This window comes from Monoraphidium neglectum (assembly GCF_000611645.1).
Source record: "Monoraphidium neglectum strain SAG 48.87 unplaced genomic scaffold scaffold00204, whole genome shotgun sequence".
Lineage (NCBI taxonomy): Eukaryota > Viridiplantae > Chlorophyta > Chlorophyceae > Sphaeropleales > Selenastraceae > Monoraphidium > Monoraphidium neglectum.
Window position 1 is genome coordinate 3,366 of NW_014013424.1, and position 12,289 is coordinate 15,654.

A 12,289-nucleotide genomic window follows, 5' to 3' on the forward strand; every position below is an offset into this window, starting at 1 on the left:
CCACCTGCTCTGCTCACTGGGCACGTGGGCCTGACACCCACAAGGAGTTGAAGTCAGCAACCGCCCCAACCCCTGCACTGCAGCAGCCGTGATGAAGTCGGGGGCGGTACTTAATCTATCATGGCGCAGCTGCCCTGCTTGATATAAGTGTCCGTCCTCCATATCAGGCCCCTCTGCTGCCGGCCCCTCGCGTTTTCAACGCCGCAACCTGCGCGCAGCCGCCAACGTGACTTACTGCATCAGGGTCCAGGCGCAGCCTTTCGGCACGCCCGCCAGCGGGGTAACGGAGCAGGTGCGCGCCCGCCACAGTGCGGGCTTGTCTTGCTTGCAGCTGTCACAAGAGTGTTCGAACGCTGCACGCCGCTCACGCCACCCTCTGAAGCGCAACGCCAGCCATCGCTGCATCTGACCGTGGGTTGGCACCATGCAACCTGCTCTCACTGGTGAGAGCCGCCTCACACGCCGAGCACGATGCCTTGTTCCCTCACTCTCGACGCCGTGCCACCAAACTCTTTATTGCAGTCTCTGGACCGATTCAAGGCGTTGGCCCGCGCCAACGCGGGCAACCGCACTGCGGGTGCGCCAGGTGCGCGTGCGCGGGCTGGTTTGTCACTGCCGACCCCGCCACGCGTGGGGCCGCCGCAGCCATCCCGCAGCCCACGAGCCGTGCGAGGATTGAAACCGGGGTCCACTTCGTTGAATCACCGCTGTGCGCCCAACCCGTTCTAAAGGCGGCAGCAAGGCGCGTATCGACCTGCGCCGGCAAAGGTGCACTCAAGACCACACGCCCCACGCCCCCCCACTGAACCACGACCCTCCCTCACGCCACGCGCCGCGGCCCCTTGAATTTGTCCGCCTCGTCAATAATGCCTCAAAGGCCGGAGCTCGACCCGCTGCTGGGGCGGCAGCCGCCTGTGGTTGACATCGCTCCTGGGAAGCCCGGCCTCAGCCCCCTGCCTTACAGCCCCTCTGCATGGGCGACCTTCTCACTCATCCAGCCGCCCGACGCCGTCACTGCGCGCGGGATATTCGACCTCGGACGCAAGGACGCGCACGCGTGGGCAGCTGAGGTCGGGCTGGCCAGGGCGGCGGCGGCGGCGGCGGCGGGACGGCGGCGGCTGTGATGATTGTGGCGTGCTGTCAGCGGCTGAGGCGGGGATGTATGTGGCGTGTGGGGTGTCAGGTTCAGAGGCGAGGCGCCGCGAGAGGCGCGTCTGGCTTCCTTGCCAGACCTTTCAAGAGAAATTCTATCGTTGGGGCTGGAAATCTTGGGGATGTTTCAAGAATTGCTAATCGCGAGTAGGCACTGCACACCGGCACATCTCGTCCGCTTCGCCTCAGGCTCAGGCAGCCAGCTGCTTCGTCGGGGCGGCGGAGTGCCCGTCCGCTCTGATTTGCAGCGCCGATCGACGTCAAGGAAAGTGTTCTTGGTGATGTGGAAACCGTGTGGAAAGCAATGTGGTGTTGAGCACTTGATGTTGTATACACAGCACAGTCGGTTGTAAATGACAAGCCGATTGATTTGGTACGCAAGGGAAACTGTAGGTGGGTGGCCGCACCTGTCAAACCTCGCTGTTGATCAGTTGACTGGCGTGTTATATCGCTGACAGCATCAGCATTGAGCGCAAAATTGGCAGGTGACCTTTGAAAACATATTGTTTCCACTGCGTAAGGGCTTGGTTGGCCGTGTATCATGACATCAGATGTTGTTGGGGAGGCGGCTGACACAGCAGCTCAGCAGCGCCAGTACAGTAGTGAGCTGAGTGACCCGCTGTTGCCGCTGCCGCGTGAGGCTGGCGTGCTTGCAGAGCCCGCAAAAACGCATACAATCGCACACAATCGCGATAAGATGAATTTTGAAGCCATGCGGCGCGGCAGCTCGACTTTTGCCACTTCCGCAGCACCCCTCTCCCAGACCCTGCTTTACAGCGATCAAGTATCTCCTAGTTTTGATCACGCAACAGTGGTGGGATTCTGTCTTCCACACAACCCGGGCGCCGCGGCGCTGGCGGTGTGGGAGCCGAACGCACGGAGCGGCAGTTCGTTGCCGCTGAACTACCGCAGCGCAGCCGCTTTTGCGGTGCCAAAGCATCAGCTGCGCAAGGCGACACCTTTCAGCTTGCGCCGTTCCCTGAGCACAAACAGTTGCAGCAGCGGCGGCTTCGATGGTGGCGGCGGCGAGCGCGGCCGCGGGCTCAATGCAGGCAGGAGCAGCACAGCGAACCCCAGGCTAGCCCGTGGCGGCGCCAAGGCGTCCGCTAGCGACGTGGCTGCGCCATCGGAGGGCGCACCTGGATGGTGGAAGGTAGACGTGGGTGGCTGCACCAGAAAGGGGTTCATGGCGGGCGGCGGCAAGCTCGAGAATCAGGACAGGTGCGGCGAAGCAAGGAGTGCGCTTCAGGAAGCATGGGGAGGCTTGATTTAGCAACAAAAAGCGGGATCCAGGGCATCACGCAAGCCAGGGGGCTGCCTAAAGCAAGCGGCGGACGACATCGGAGAGCGCCCGGCCGGCCGACGGCGCACACAGCGGCGCACGCGGAGGGCGGCACGCGGGCGGCTGCTCAGGCCGCCTGGCGGGGCGCACGCGGGCTGTGCGTGAACCTCACACACCCAACGCCTCACGCCCCGCTGCCGCCGGGCCCCAGGAGCATCGTGGTGGAGCCATTCGGCAAGCACGGCCAGGTGAGGGCGCAGCAATACGGGTCCCCGCCAGACCGCGCTCAGCGACGCCCGCGGTGGCTGCACGCCACCGTTTGCAATACCTGCATAGCCTCGGCAAGCTCGCGTGTGGCGGCGGAGCGCCAAGTCTGCCCTGCCTCGTTCCTGCCCGCCCGCGCTTCCAACATGCGCGCGCAGCCAGAGAGCTCACTCATGACGCCTGACAATGACGCGTCCTCGCAACAGCACCCAACGACAAAACCTCTGCCTGGGCCGTTGCCCCGCAGTTGCTTTTAGGCGTCCTGGATGGCCATGGGACGTTCGGCCACCTGGTGTCTTCCTACCTGGCCCGCCACCTCCCGCACGTCCTGTACCGCCATATCAACGCCGCCGCAAAGCACGAGGCCGCGGCAGCAGGAGCAGCAGCAGCGGCGGCAGCAGCAGCAGGCGGCGAAGCCGGCGCCGACGCCTCTGCCGTGAACGGCGCCGCCGGGGGCCCTCTGGCGGCGCGGCCGGCCGGCCGCGCGGCGTGGCTGCCGTTTGGCGCCGCGTTTGCTGATGTGGACCGAATGCTGTGCGGCAGCGGGGTCGACGTGTTGGAGTCTGGCAGCACCGCGGTGGTGTGCCACCTCGATCTAGACGCGGCGCGGCTCGCGACGGCCTGGGTCGGCGACAGCCGGGCGGTGTTGGCCGCGCGAGGGGCGGGCGGGGGGCGGTGGCGGGCAATCGCGCTGAGCGATGATCACAAGCCGGAGCGGCCTGATGAGAAGGTGCGCTGTGTGCTACAGACGAGGTTCGTCGCGCCCCCTTCTACGTGCGGCACAGAATTGGGGCCGTTCCTGCTCGCACTGCGTGCCTGTTGTTGTGCATGCCCTGGGACGGGCACACGCAGCGGCCCGCCCCATCCCATAGCGGCTCCCCTGTCATGTCGCTGAAAGCACGGATGCTCCATTTCCACACTGCGCGCTCGCCTGCCGGCCCCCAGTTCCCTGCCGGCCCTAACAATCAAACCGCTTTCCCCAGGTGCGAATCCTTCTGAACGGCGGCCGCGTCGAGCAGCTTCAGGACAGCTTCGGCCGGCGTGGCGGCCCGCACAGAGGTGAGCGCGGCCCACGGCCGTTGCGCGGCGCGCCCGCCGGGCGGACATTGCCAACCACTCAGGGGGAAGGCTGCCTCCCCCAAGCTGCAGCTGTCCCCTGCGATTGTCGTCCCCACCTCCTGCCTGCGTCCTCAATGCCGCGTGCGCCCCCTGTTTGCACGCCCCTTCCTGTCGCCTCGCCAAACCTGCGCGGCCACGCCCCTGCCCCGCCCCGTCCCGGGGTCCAACAAATCCCCCTCCCCGAATGATTCATGCTCGTTGCGGCGGCGCAGTCTGGTTCCGCCACCTCAACTACCCGGGACTGGCGATGAGTCGCGCCTTTGGGGTGCGCGTGTGTGCGTGCGCGCTAGCGTGCGCGCACGCGGCGCGTCGGCGGGAGGGGGCTTGGTCTTCGAACAGCGCAGCGGCGCAAGCCCGGCCGCCTGTCGGAAAGGGGTGGGGCGCGCAGCCGTCCACTGTGCGCGCGGCCCTCAGCAGCGTCCAGCTTATGTTTGCGCGAGCTCATGCCCCGGCTCTGGCGCATGTGCGCACGCAGGACCTGCCATGCCGCCGCCTGGGGGTGCATCCCGAACCCGAGGTGACGGAGGTGGACTTGGGGCCCGAGTGGGGCGCCAAGCGGCGCAGCGGCGGCGGCGGCGCGGGCGGCGGCGGCCCGCGGTCGTGGGGCTGGGGCGGGAAAGGGGCCGGCTGCGACGAGCTCATGATTCTGATAGCTTCGGACGGCGTTTGGGAGTATATGGACAATCAGGAGGCGGTCGATGTGCTTGCGGGGCAGCCGGACGCGTCAGCGGGCGCCGCCGCGCTGGTCAGCGCCGCCGTTGACCGGTGGCAGGCGGTGGACCCATCATACATAGATGATATCACGGTGGTCGTCGCGCGCCTGCACCGGGGGCAGTGATGCTGCTTGCGAGGTGTGCAGGCAGCGCCGCATGGCGGTGGACCACCTCGCCCTTCCGCTCGCTGACAAAGGTGTGCATGGCGCTGTCATACGGGACTACCCATATTCGTCGCACGTGCCATATGTTACTCACTTTGTATTCAGTTTGCCGTTGTTCATCCAGAATTATCGGACAGCCCGCGGCGCGCGGAGAGAGTTCCACCAGTGCCCAGACTCGTCAGCGATCCGAAGCCAGCACGCACGTCACGCGTGCAGTCTTGAGCCATGCAACTGTTTGTTCGTGATGCGTCCACGGTGGTGGTGGAGGCCCCGCCGGGGGCCACTGTGCACGACTTGAAGGAGCTCTGGTCGCAGAAGGCTTTTGGCGTGGTCTCGACCGTGTCATGGGTGAGTATGTACTGCAAACGACGCGCTCTTCGCGAGCCAAGGCCGTTGCGGGTCTTGTCAAGCCTTGGCGCGGCCGCTGGCGCTCGCCGCACGTCGAGCTGCACACGCTTGCTGCACCCACCGCATGCGCCACTTGTGCCATGCTTGCATTGCATGCAGACTGCATGTCTGTGCCAACCTCCCTTTGCAGGCGTTCGTACATGAGGGCCGGTTGCTGGCAGACTCCGCGACACTCGAGGCAGCGGGCGTGCGCGACGGTGCTTCGCTGTGCGCGAAGCTGCGGCTCCGCGGCGGCGGCGGCGATGGCGGCTCGACCGGCGCGGAGTCTCGCTCGTGCTACCTTGAGATGTACCAGGTGGGCGGCACGCTGCTGCTCAGCCTGCACCCATGTTGCACGTTCCAAGTGCTGTGCAGACAGGCCGGGCCCTAGGGTGGGGCCGCTGCGCTGCTCGCGGCACAACGCTCCTCGCAGCAACAAACAACGCCGAGCATCGCATCTCGCATGCACACAACCTCCGCTCACCGCCCCAGGGCAAGAAGCCGGACAAGGTCAACCCCGCGGAGGAGCTGCTGGCGCGGTGGACCCGCTGCCACATCAGCGGCGAGCCCCTGGCCGAGCCCTGCGTCGTGGACGAGCTCGGCAGCCTCTTCAATAAGGAGGCCCTCGTGCACGCACTGCTCAACCGGACGCTGCCGGCCGCGCTGGCGCACATATCCGGCCTCAAACAAGTCACCACGCTGCGGCTCGAGCCGCTGCCGCGCGCCGGCGGCGGCAAGGCAGGCGCCGCTTCTGCAGCCGCCTGGCAGTGCCCAATCACAGGGCTGGAGATGAACGGCCGCGCGCGGTTCGTCGTGCACCGGCCGACGGGGCGGGCGCTCGCGGAGCGCGCGCTCAAGGAGGCGCCGGCGGCGGTGGAGGAGCTGCTTGGCGGGCCGTGGGCGGCGGATGACCTAATCGTGGTCAACCCCTTGGGGGACGAGCTTTTTGAGATCCGGGAGCGGCTGGCGGCCAGGATGTCTGCCGAGCGGCAGAAGAAGCTGGCCAAGAAGATGGCTAAGAAGGGCGCCGACGCGGCCTCTGCGGCGGCCGCCTTGGCGGCGGGGCCGGCTGCGGCAGCGGGGGCGGCGGGCGCCGAGGCCGGCGCCGTGGAGGGCGCCGACGGGGCGGCGCGCAGCGGCAGCCCGAGCGGGAGCGGCGGCAGCGGGAGCGGCGGCAACAATGCTGCTGGAGCGGCAACGGCGGCGGGCGGCAAGCGCCCAGCGCCGGCTGCGGCGCCGGTAGCGGTGACTGCATCGGCGGCGGGGGCCGAGAAGGCAGCCAAAAAGATCAAGGTGCCGAGCAACGCTACCCCTGAGGTGTACAAATCGATCTTCCACACAGCGGATGAGGCGGCGGCGCGGAAGGAGACTTACTCGTGCCGGGCCGTGAGCGGGCGGTGGCGGTGCTGACAGCGTTGGCTGGCTGCTTTTTCACGGGAACTTGGCGCTTGGCTACGCGCACGCGGGCCGACCCTGTCGTGGTAACGGATGCTCCAAGCGAGGCGTTTGCGGCCAGCCAGGCAGGCTTGTTGGAGCCAGCAGGCTGCAGTGCAGGGTGGGCGCAGGGGGGCGGGGGGTCCTAACAAGGGGCGCGGGGCTGCGACGCCGTGAGGGTCCTGTGGGTTCGCGCACGGCGGGAAGGGCGGGTTCCTCCTGCTGCCGGTTGCATGGGCAAAGTTGGTGACGTGGGGACCACGCAGTTGAATACGTAGTTGCTGATGGCTGCAAGCGTCTGGCACCTTTGCGATTGGGGGCTTTGCGGCTGTGACCTTGACGAGCGATCGGCGGCATCGACGGGAATGAGAAGTCTCACGTCACACTTCAAGCGGGAGCACGGGAGCAACGCACGTATGGTGGTATCAAGTGCCCCTGCCCATTCATTGCGATTATATCATACATATTCTAATCGAGCCTTTGCTTTATCCTCAAGCCCAGAAGTGTTCACTCGTGAATTCGCAGTGGCCTCCTTCCAGCTTGACCAAGGCCTAGCGAAACGTGTCACCGCAGCCCAGCCGTAAAGTTAGGCATATATTCGAAACCCTGCATGGCGCCCGCCAGGATGAGGGGCAGGAGAGCCGTATTCAGCGTTTGGGTGGCGTCTTTGATTCTCGCCTCCTCCATCCACGGTGCGTGCCTCGCGAAAGCGTCAAGAATGCAGTAGATCGTGACTGTAAGCCTTCCATCCGACCAGGTCCAGCTGTCGTCGCCCGCGCACCGCCGCAGCCCAGTGCTTCATTGCTAGTGTGGCGTTCCCACTCAGCACTCCCATCCTGCTTGGCCCCTCCACGGCCTCGTCGCAGGCGCGCTTGCGAGCAGGTTATTACTGAACACAGCGCCTCCGAAGCGGCCGGCGGGGTTTCTGCAGTCTATTGACGTCGCGTCGCCATCACCTGCAGCAGCTGCGGCGCGCCCGCGCGCGCCGCCAAAGCCCTGTGATGATGTCAGAGTCGTCACGACTTTCAAAGTCCTTGTCAACCCGAAGACCGGGCGGCGGGTGATCAACGGCACGACGACCGTCACCAACAACAAGGCATTCGTGCTGGCATTTGAGCGCGTCGGCGTGCGCCTGTGCTCGCGGATCGCGGAAGAGGGCCACCTGCGGGAGACAGCGACGTGCCCCCACAAAGACGCCCTGGCCGGCAAGGCCGTCGCGTGCACGTGGCGCATCCTCCTGCCGGCGCCGCCTGAGGTCGGCGCCAACACAGCGGACTGGTCGGGCATCATGAGGTGCGGCGGCGAGGGCCAACGTCGGGTGTGTGTTCGTTTGTGACCCATGCGAGAGGGGCGAGGCCGCCGCGCCGCCTGCGACGTGCAGCAGCATACAGCAGGCCAGTCCTCCCGGCTGATATGTGGCTGCCTGTGCTGCCTGTTTGCAAACAAACAAATAAACATTTATTCCCTTCATCACACCCGCAACCTCGCCCCGCAGCTCTGTCCAGCTGTCAATATCTGGGGAGCGCTGCCTGAGCCCTATCGCCAGCCCAGCCACTGGCGAGCCATCGGGCGGCAGCTGCTCGGCTACCTCCGACAACTTCTGAGCAGCCTCCCTGTCCGATGGGCACAGCAAATGGAGAAGACTACTATTGCCACGCCGTCATCCATCACAACTGCGCGTGTGTTTAACCGGCAGCCACCAGCTGTACCGCGCTTCAAATTTGGGAGGTCCCCACATTTGTGAAATCATGCATGTTTGTGTCATTACTTGGTGACCATTTCTGGCGGTGCAGCGATGTGGGCCCATCGCGCGCGCTGCCACGCAGCGTTCAAACAGCTGGCGGGCTTCCCCTGAATCGCCTTCCCCCAGCAAGCCCACGAGCCCTCCATCCGCGCACCCTCTTGCAAGCTCGGCGGCGCCACCGCACCGCTTGTAATTTGGCTTCTGCCACCCTACTCTTGAATAACCTCTGCTCTTGCAGCTTGACACAGCTGTCCGACTGAACTGGCAGCACTTGGATGTTTTCACATGATGCTGATCCTTGGCGACGTGACTGCGCCACACCCCTTGCCGGCCCACCTCCGGTTTTCCCGGCCCCTGGTTTCGTGCATGCCCTCACAAGTGCATGCCATGGTCGCGCCATGTCGTGGCTCAGACGAGTGCATGTGGCACGTGCATTTGGCACGGCCCTTGTCGCCTTGGTGTAATGCCGCTGTTGCACCAGTGCCCCGCTGCACCAGCAGCACGCTGCAGTCTTGAAGCCCAGGCAACGTGGCTTGGCTGTCGCTGATATGTACTGCCGGCCGCGGCGCCAACGGCCACTCGCCGTGCGGGTGGATTGCGCCGTAGGCGCCCCGCTGCCCCGCAGCCACACGACGTGACACCTCAGCGCTCGCATGTCGGAGCAAGCGCCGAGGATCACAACGCCAGTAATTACCGCTCCAATATGCATCTCCTCACGCCAGAGTTTGCCCAGGCAGGCTGGCTGCAAATTGCCGCAGTCCAGCTGTGCACGTTTGACCCACGCCACCGCCCGCAAGGACATTGAAACGCTGCTTGCTTGCACCAGACCTGCTAATCTTCCCAAAGCAGCAGCAAGCAAGGGTGTGTGCGTTCAAGTCATCTGTGGAGTGAATGTTACCAGTGCTCATGCTGCCACAGGTGAAAGCGCACCTCCATCTGCAAGTCTGCAATCAGGTGACTGGGCCCTGCCATGCCACGACACGGCACGGGCGTGGCACAGAGTTTGGCAATTATGGGTAGAACATTAAACCATCAACCATATCATGCATGCATCAAAAGCCGCGGGGTTGGATCGAGATTGAAGCGCCGGTCACTGGATGGATGGATTCCTGGTTGTTCAGGCGAGGGACTCAGGAATAGGACACCTTTAACAGCGTCTACGGTCTTTCATATACACCTCGTCAGCCTCTTCTGCTCCTCAGCGGCCCGTTCATAGCAAAAATGGCTCTGTCTCTGAACAAGGCTGCTACCCGCGCCGTGCGCGCTACGGTGTGTTTCTTGGACCCTTAATTGCGCGTACCTGGCTGGTGTCGGGCAATGGGGGACCGTGGGAGCACGGCCGCGTGGCACTCCTCCTGCGTGCAGCCAATCTGACTTTGGCTTCGCGCGCCTGTATTCTCTCAGGCCCCGGCTCCCCGCATGGTGGCCTTCCGCCGTGTGGCCTGCCGCGCTGTGGTGAGTGTTCGAGGAGATGGCAGGCGTTGTGCCGGGAGGAGGCGCTGATCCCGGGGCTGGCTCATGTAGCTCCGATAGATGATTGCAGTGTGCTTTTATTGGCGAATTTCAGCGAGTGGATCGGTTTCCTGAGTTGTGGCCCTGGTCGCTGCTCGCTGTGCTGAGCGCTGTGCTAACCCGCCACGCCGCCAGGCGAGCAGCGCGCAGCTCGGCCGCACTCCAGCGATGCAGCAGCCTAAAAAGCGCTCGCCAGCATCTCTCGATGCGATCGGCACCCGCTCCCCTTGAGCGCGGCGGCCCCGGCGCGGTTGACGCCCGGGCCGACAACCGCCAAGCCTCTGGACCCCCACTGCCCTCTTGCCCCCTCGCGCCTACAGGACAAGGAGCAGGTGCTGGCCGAGGTCCGCGGCATCATCAGCGAGCAGCTGGGCACCGAGCTGGAGAAGGTGCGCCCCGCTGCCGCCCAACGGCCCCCTCGCAACCCTTGGTCTGGCCGCGCGCCCGCCCGCCTGCCTTGGTCTGGCCGCGCGCCCGCCCGCCTGCCCGACCACCCGCGAGCGAATCTTCGGCTGGGGAAGTATACATGGGCTGGTTTCCGAGCGTCCAGCGGCGCGCAGGCATGGCTGCAGGAGGCCACCATACACTGCAATGTCGGTCTACAAAGGACGCGGTCCAATTGCTAGAGCCATCGATTCGTGCCGTGCGAAGGCAACCGCGCACAGCCTGACGCCCCGGCAGGCCCCTGCCGAGCCGGGCCGGACGCGTCGTCGTCCCTGCGGCTGACCTTACCTCTGTCTGTGCCCCGCACGGCTCCGCAACAGGTCTCCCCCGGCTCCAAGTTTGTTGACCTGGGCGCCGACTCGCTCGACACCGTGAGTCCTCAGGGGCAAAAGTTGGGTCCGGGGAGCGGAGACGAGATCCAGGGACGGCCCTGCTGCAGCGCAAGCACCCCCGGGTGTCAGGCGCCGCGGCGGAGGCGTTCGCGCCGACGCCAGACGACTGGCCGTCGCGCAGCCTGCGCCTGGGGTCGGGCGGCCGAGGCCCGGGCTCCCCTCGATTCAGCTATCCACCTGCCCTCGAGGCCCCCGCCTTGCCCGCCACGCCTGATGCCCTGCATCCGTCGCCCCACGCTCGGGCCCCACCCCGCCGCCCCTGAACCCTGGCAGGTTGAGATCATGATGGCCCTGGAGGAGAAGTTTGACATCACCCTGGATGAGGAGGGCGCCGAGAAGATCTCCACCGTGCAGGAGGCCGCCGACCTTATCGCCGCCCAGGTCGCCAGCAAGTAGAGCCGCATGTATGCAAACCAGCGGCGCGCCGCGTGTACAAACCGGCCCGGCGGCTCCGTGCGCAGGCTCGCTGTGCGATCGCCGGGCGGGCGCCGCCGCGGGGGCGCCCGGCCGGCGGGCACGCTCCGGGAGCGGCCGGCGCGCGGCGGCGGGCCGGGGCAGCGCGCCGGGCTCCCTCGGGGTTGAGGGAGACGCGCAAGCACAGGCTGTGTATCTATCTGCTGTCAATCAGATTTCAAAAGACCGGATTGCGGGGCCGCGCGCCCGCGCGTGCGCATCTTTTCTTACTTGCACGTGCAATATGATGTGCCTGCCTAGCCTGACTGTAAAACCAACGTCCATTCATTGTCTGTATGAGGTCAGCCGGGGCGGGTTGTCTGGAGTGCGGAGAAGACGATTGCACAGGGCCCATCCAGCAGCTGGTGCGTTGCAAAGACATGCAGGGACGCCGCAGTAGGCGCTTTCACACGGTGCCGCAGGCAATCCCGCTGCAGACTATCCCAACAACCTAGTGTGGTCGCCGCTGCATTGTGAGCGGGGACAGATCGGACGGCGCTGCCGCCCTGCCGCTGCCGCCAGTGCAGCCCGCCCTGCGTCACGCGCCGCCGCCGCGGCCGCTCCAGGCCGCCCCGCGGACGTCCCCGCGCAGCTGCTGGACGGCTTCCGCCAGGTGCTCGTACTGATCGATGCGGTTGTACACCTTGAGTGGAGGGGGGGCCGCGGATTGGGGCTGTCAGCACAGCCTAGACAGGTCCAGGCTAGTTTGCCCCTTTGCGCATCCCTTCACGCTTCCCCATCCCACAAGGTACGTAATGGGCTAACGGCAGGGCAGTCCAGGGCGGCGGCGCACATGCGACCAGCGTGCAGACCTTTCGCGGGCATCGCCTGGTTCACAGCGTGCATGAATGGTTTACTATGGCACCTGTCACCCCGTACGCCCTGCGGCCTCAAGCCTGAGCACGTCGTTTTTGCCCTCCCTGCCTCGCCACCCACCGTCATCCGACCGCATGCAGCAAAGCAAGCACACAGCGACTAGGCAGCTCACCTGAGCTGATATGCGGCAGTACAAGCGGCCGCCCACGCAGGCGACCGGCACCTCGATCCGCCACCGCGCCCGCAAGTGCCGCTGAAGCAGCAGCGCGCCCTCCGGCGTCCGCGGCAGCTCGCCGCGCGCCGCCGCCGCCGCCGCCTCGCCGGCGGCGCCGCTGGCGGCCCCCGTCCCGCCGACACCGTCCTGCGGCGGCGGCGGGGACAGCAGCGGCTCTGGCAGCCGCACGGCCGCGAGC

At 66.0% G+C, this 12,289-nt stretch overlaps 5 protein-coding genes across 5 annotated transcripts in view; 4 read left to right on the forward strand and 1 right to left on the reverse strand.

The window, feature by feature from the left end:
• Positions 1 to 877: 877 nt before the first annotated feature.
• Positions 878 to 1,124, forward strand: MNEG_1916 (hypothetical protein; the record flags this gene model as incomplete). Its single annotated transcript, XM_014049600.1, has 1 exon — positions 878 to 1,124. A coding segment is annotated over one exon (247 nt), but the record flags the coding sequence as incomplete, so codon positions are not given.
• Positions 1,125 to 2,338: 1,214 nt separating this feature from the next.
• Positions 2,339 to 4,655, forward strand: MNEG_1917 (hypothetical protein; the record flags this gene model as incomplete). The annotated part of the gene is made up of 6 exons (XM_014049601.1): positions 2,339 to 2,373; positions 2,646 to 2,682; positions 2,946 to 3,428; positions 3,682 to 3,757; positions 4,030 to 4,082; positions 4,293 to 4,655. 6 exons carry the CDS (start codon positions 2,339 to 2,341, stop codon positions 4,653 to 4,655), a joined length of 1,047 nt encoding a protein of 348 aa, XP_013905055.1.
• A 264-nt stretch (positions 4,656 to 4,919) lies between these two features.
• MNEG_1918 (putative UPF0549 protein C20orf43 like protein) lies at positions 4,920 to 6,491 on the forward strand (the record flags this gene model as incomplete). The annotated part of the gene is made up of 3 exons (XM_014049602.1): positions 4,920 to 5,042; positions 5,233 to 5,397; positions 5,574 to 6,491. The coding sequence occupies 3 exons, from the start codon at positions 4,920 to 4,922 to the stop codon at positions 6,489 to 6,491; spliced, it is 1,206 nt and encodes a 401-aa protein (XP_013905056.1).
• A 2,989-nt stretch (positions 6,492 to 9,480) lies between these two features.
• MNEG_1919 (hypothetical protein) lies at positions 9,481 to 11,003 on the forward strand (the record flags this gene model as incomplete). Its single annotated transcript, XM_014049603.1, has 5 exons — positions 9,481 to 9,528; positions 9,664 to 9,714; positions 10,092 to 10,160; positions 10,536 to 10,586; positions 10,881 to 11,003. The coding sequence occupies 5 exons, from the start codon at positions 9,481 to 9,483 to the stop codon at positions 11,001 to 11,003; spliced, it is 342 nt and encodes a 113-aa protein (XP_013905057.1).
• Positions 11,004 to 11,598: 595 nt separating this feature from the next.
• Positions 11,599 to 12,289, reverse strand: part of MNEG_1920 (isopenicillin-N epimerase) — a gene marked incomplete at both ends in the record, with an annotated part of 4,596 nt that continues 3,905 nt past the window's right edge. Inside the window, 2 exons of the mRNA XM_014049604.1 lie at positions 11,599 to 11,703; positions 12,049 to 12,237. Coding sequence (XP_013905058.1) covers positions 11,599 to 11,703; positions 12,049 to 12,237 — 294 coding nt within the window. The remainder of the gene's footprint in view (positions 11,704 to 12,048; positions 12,238 to 12,289) is intronic.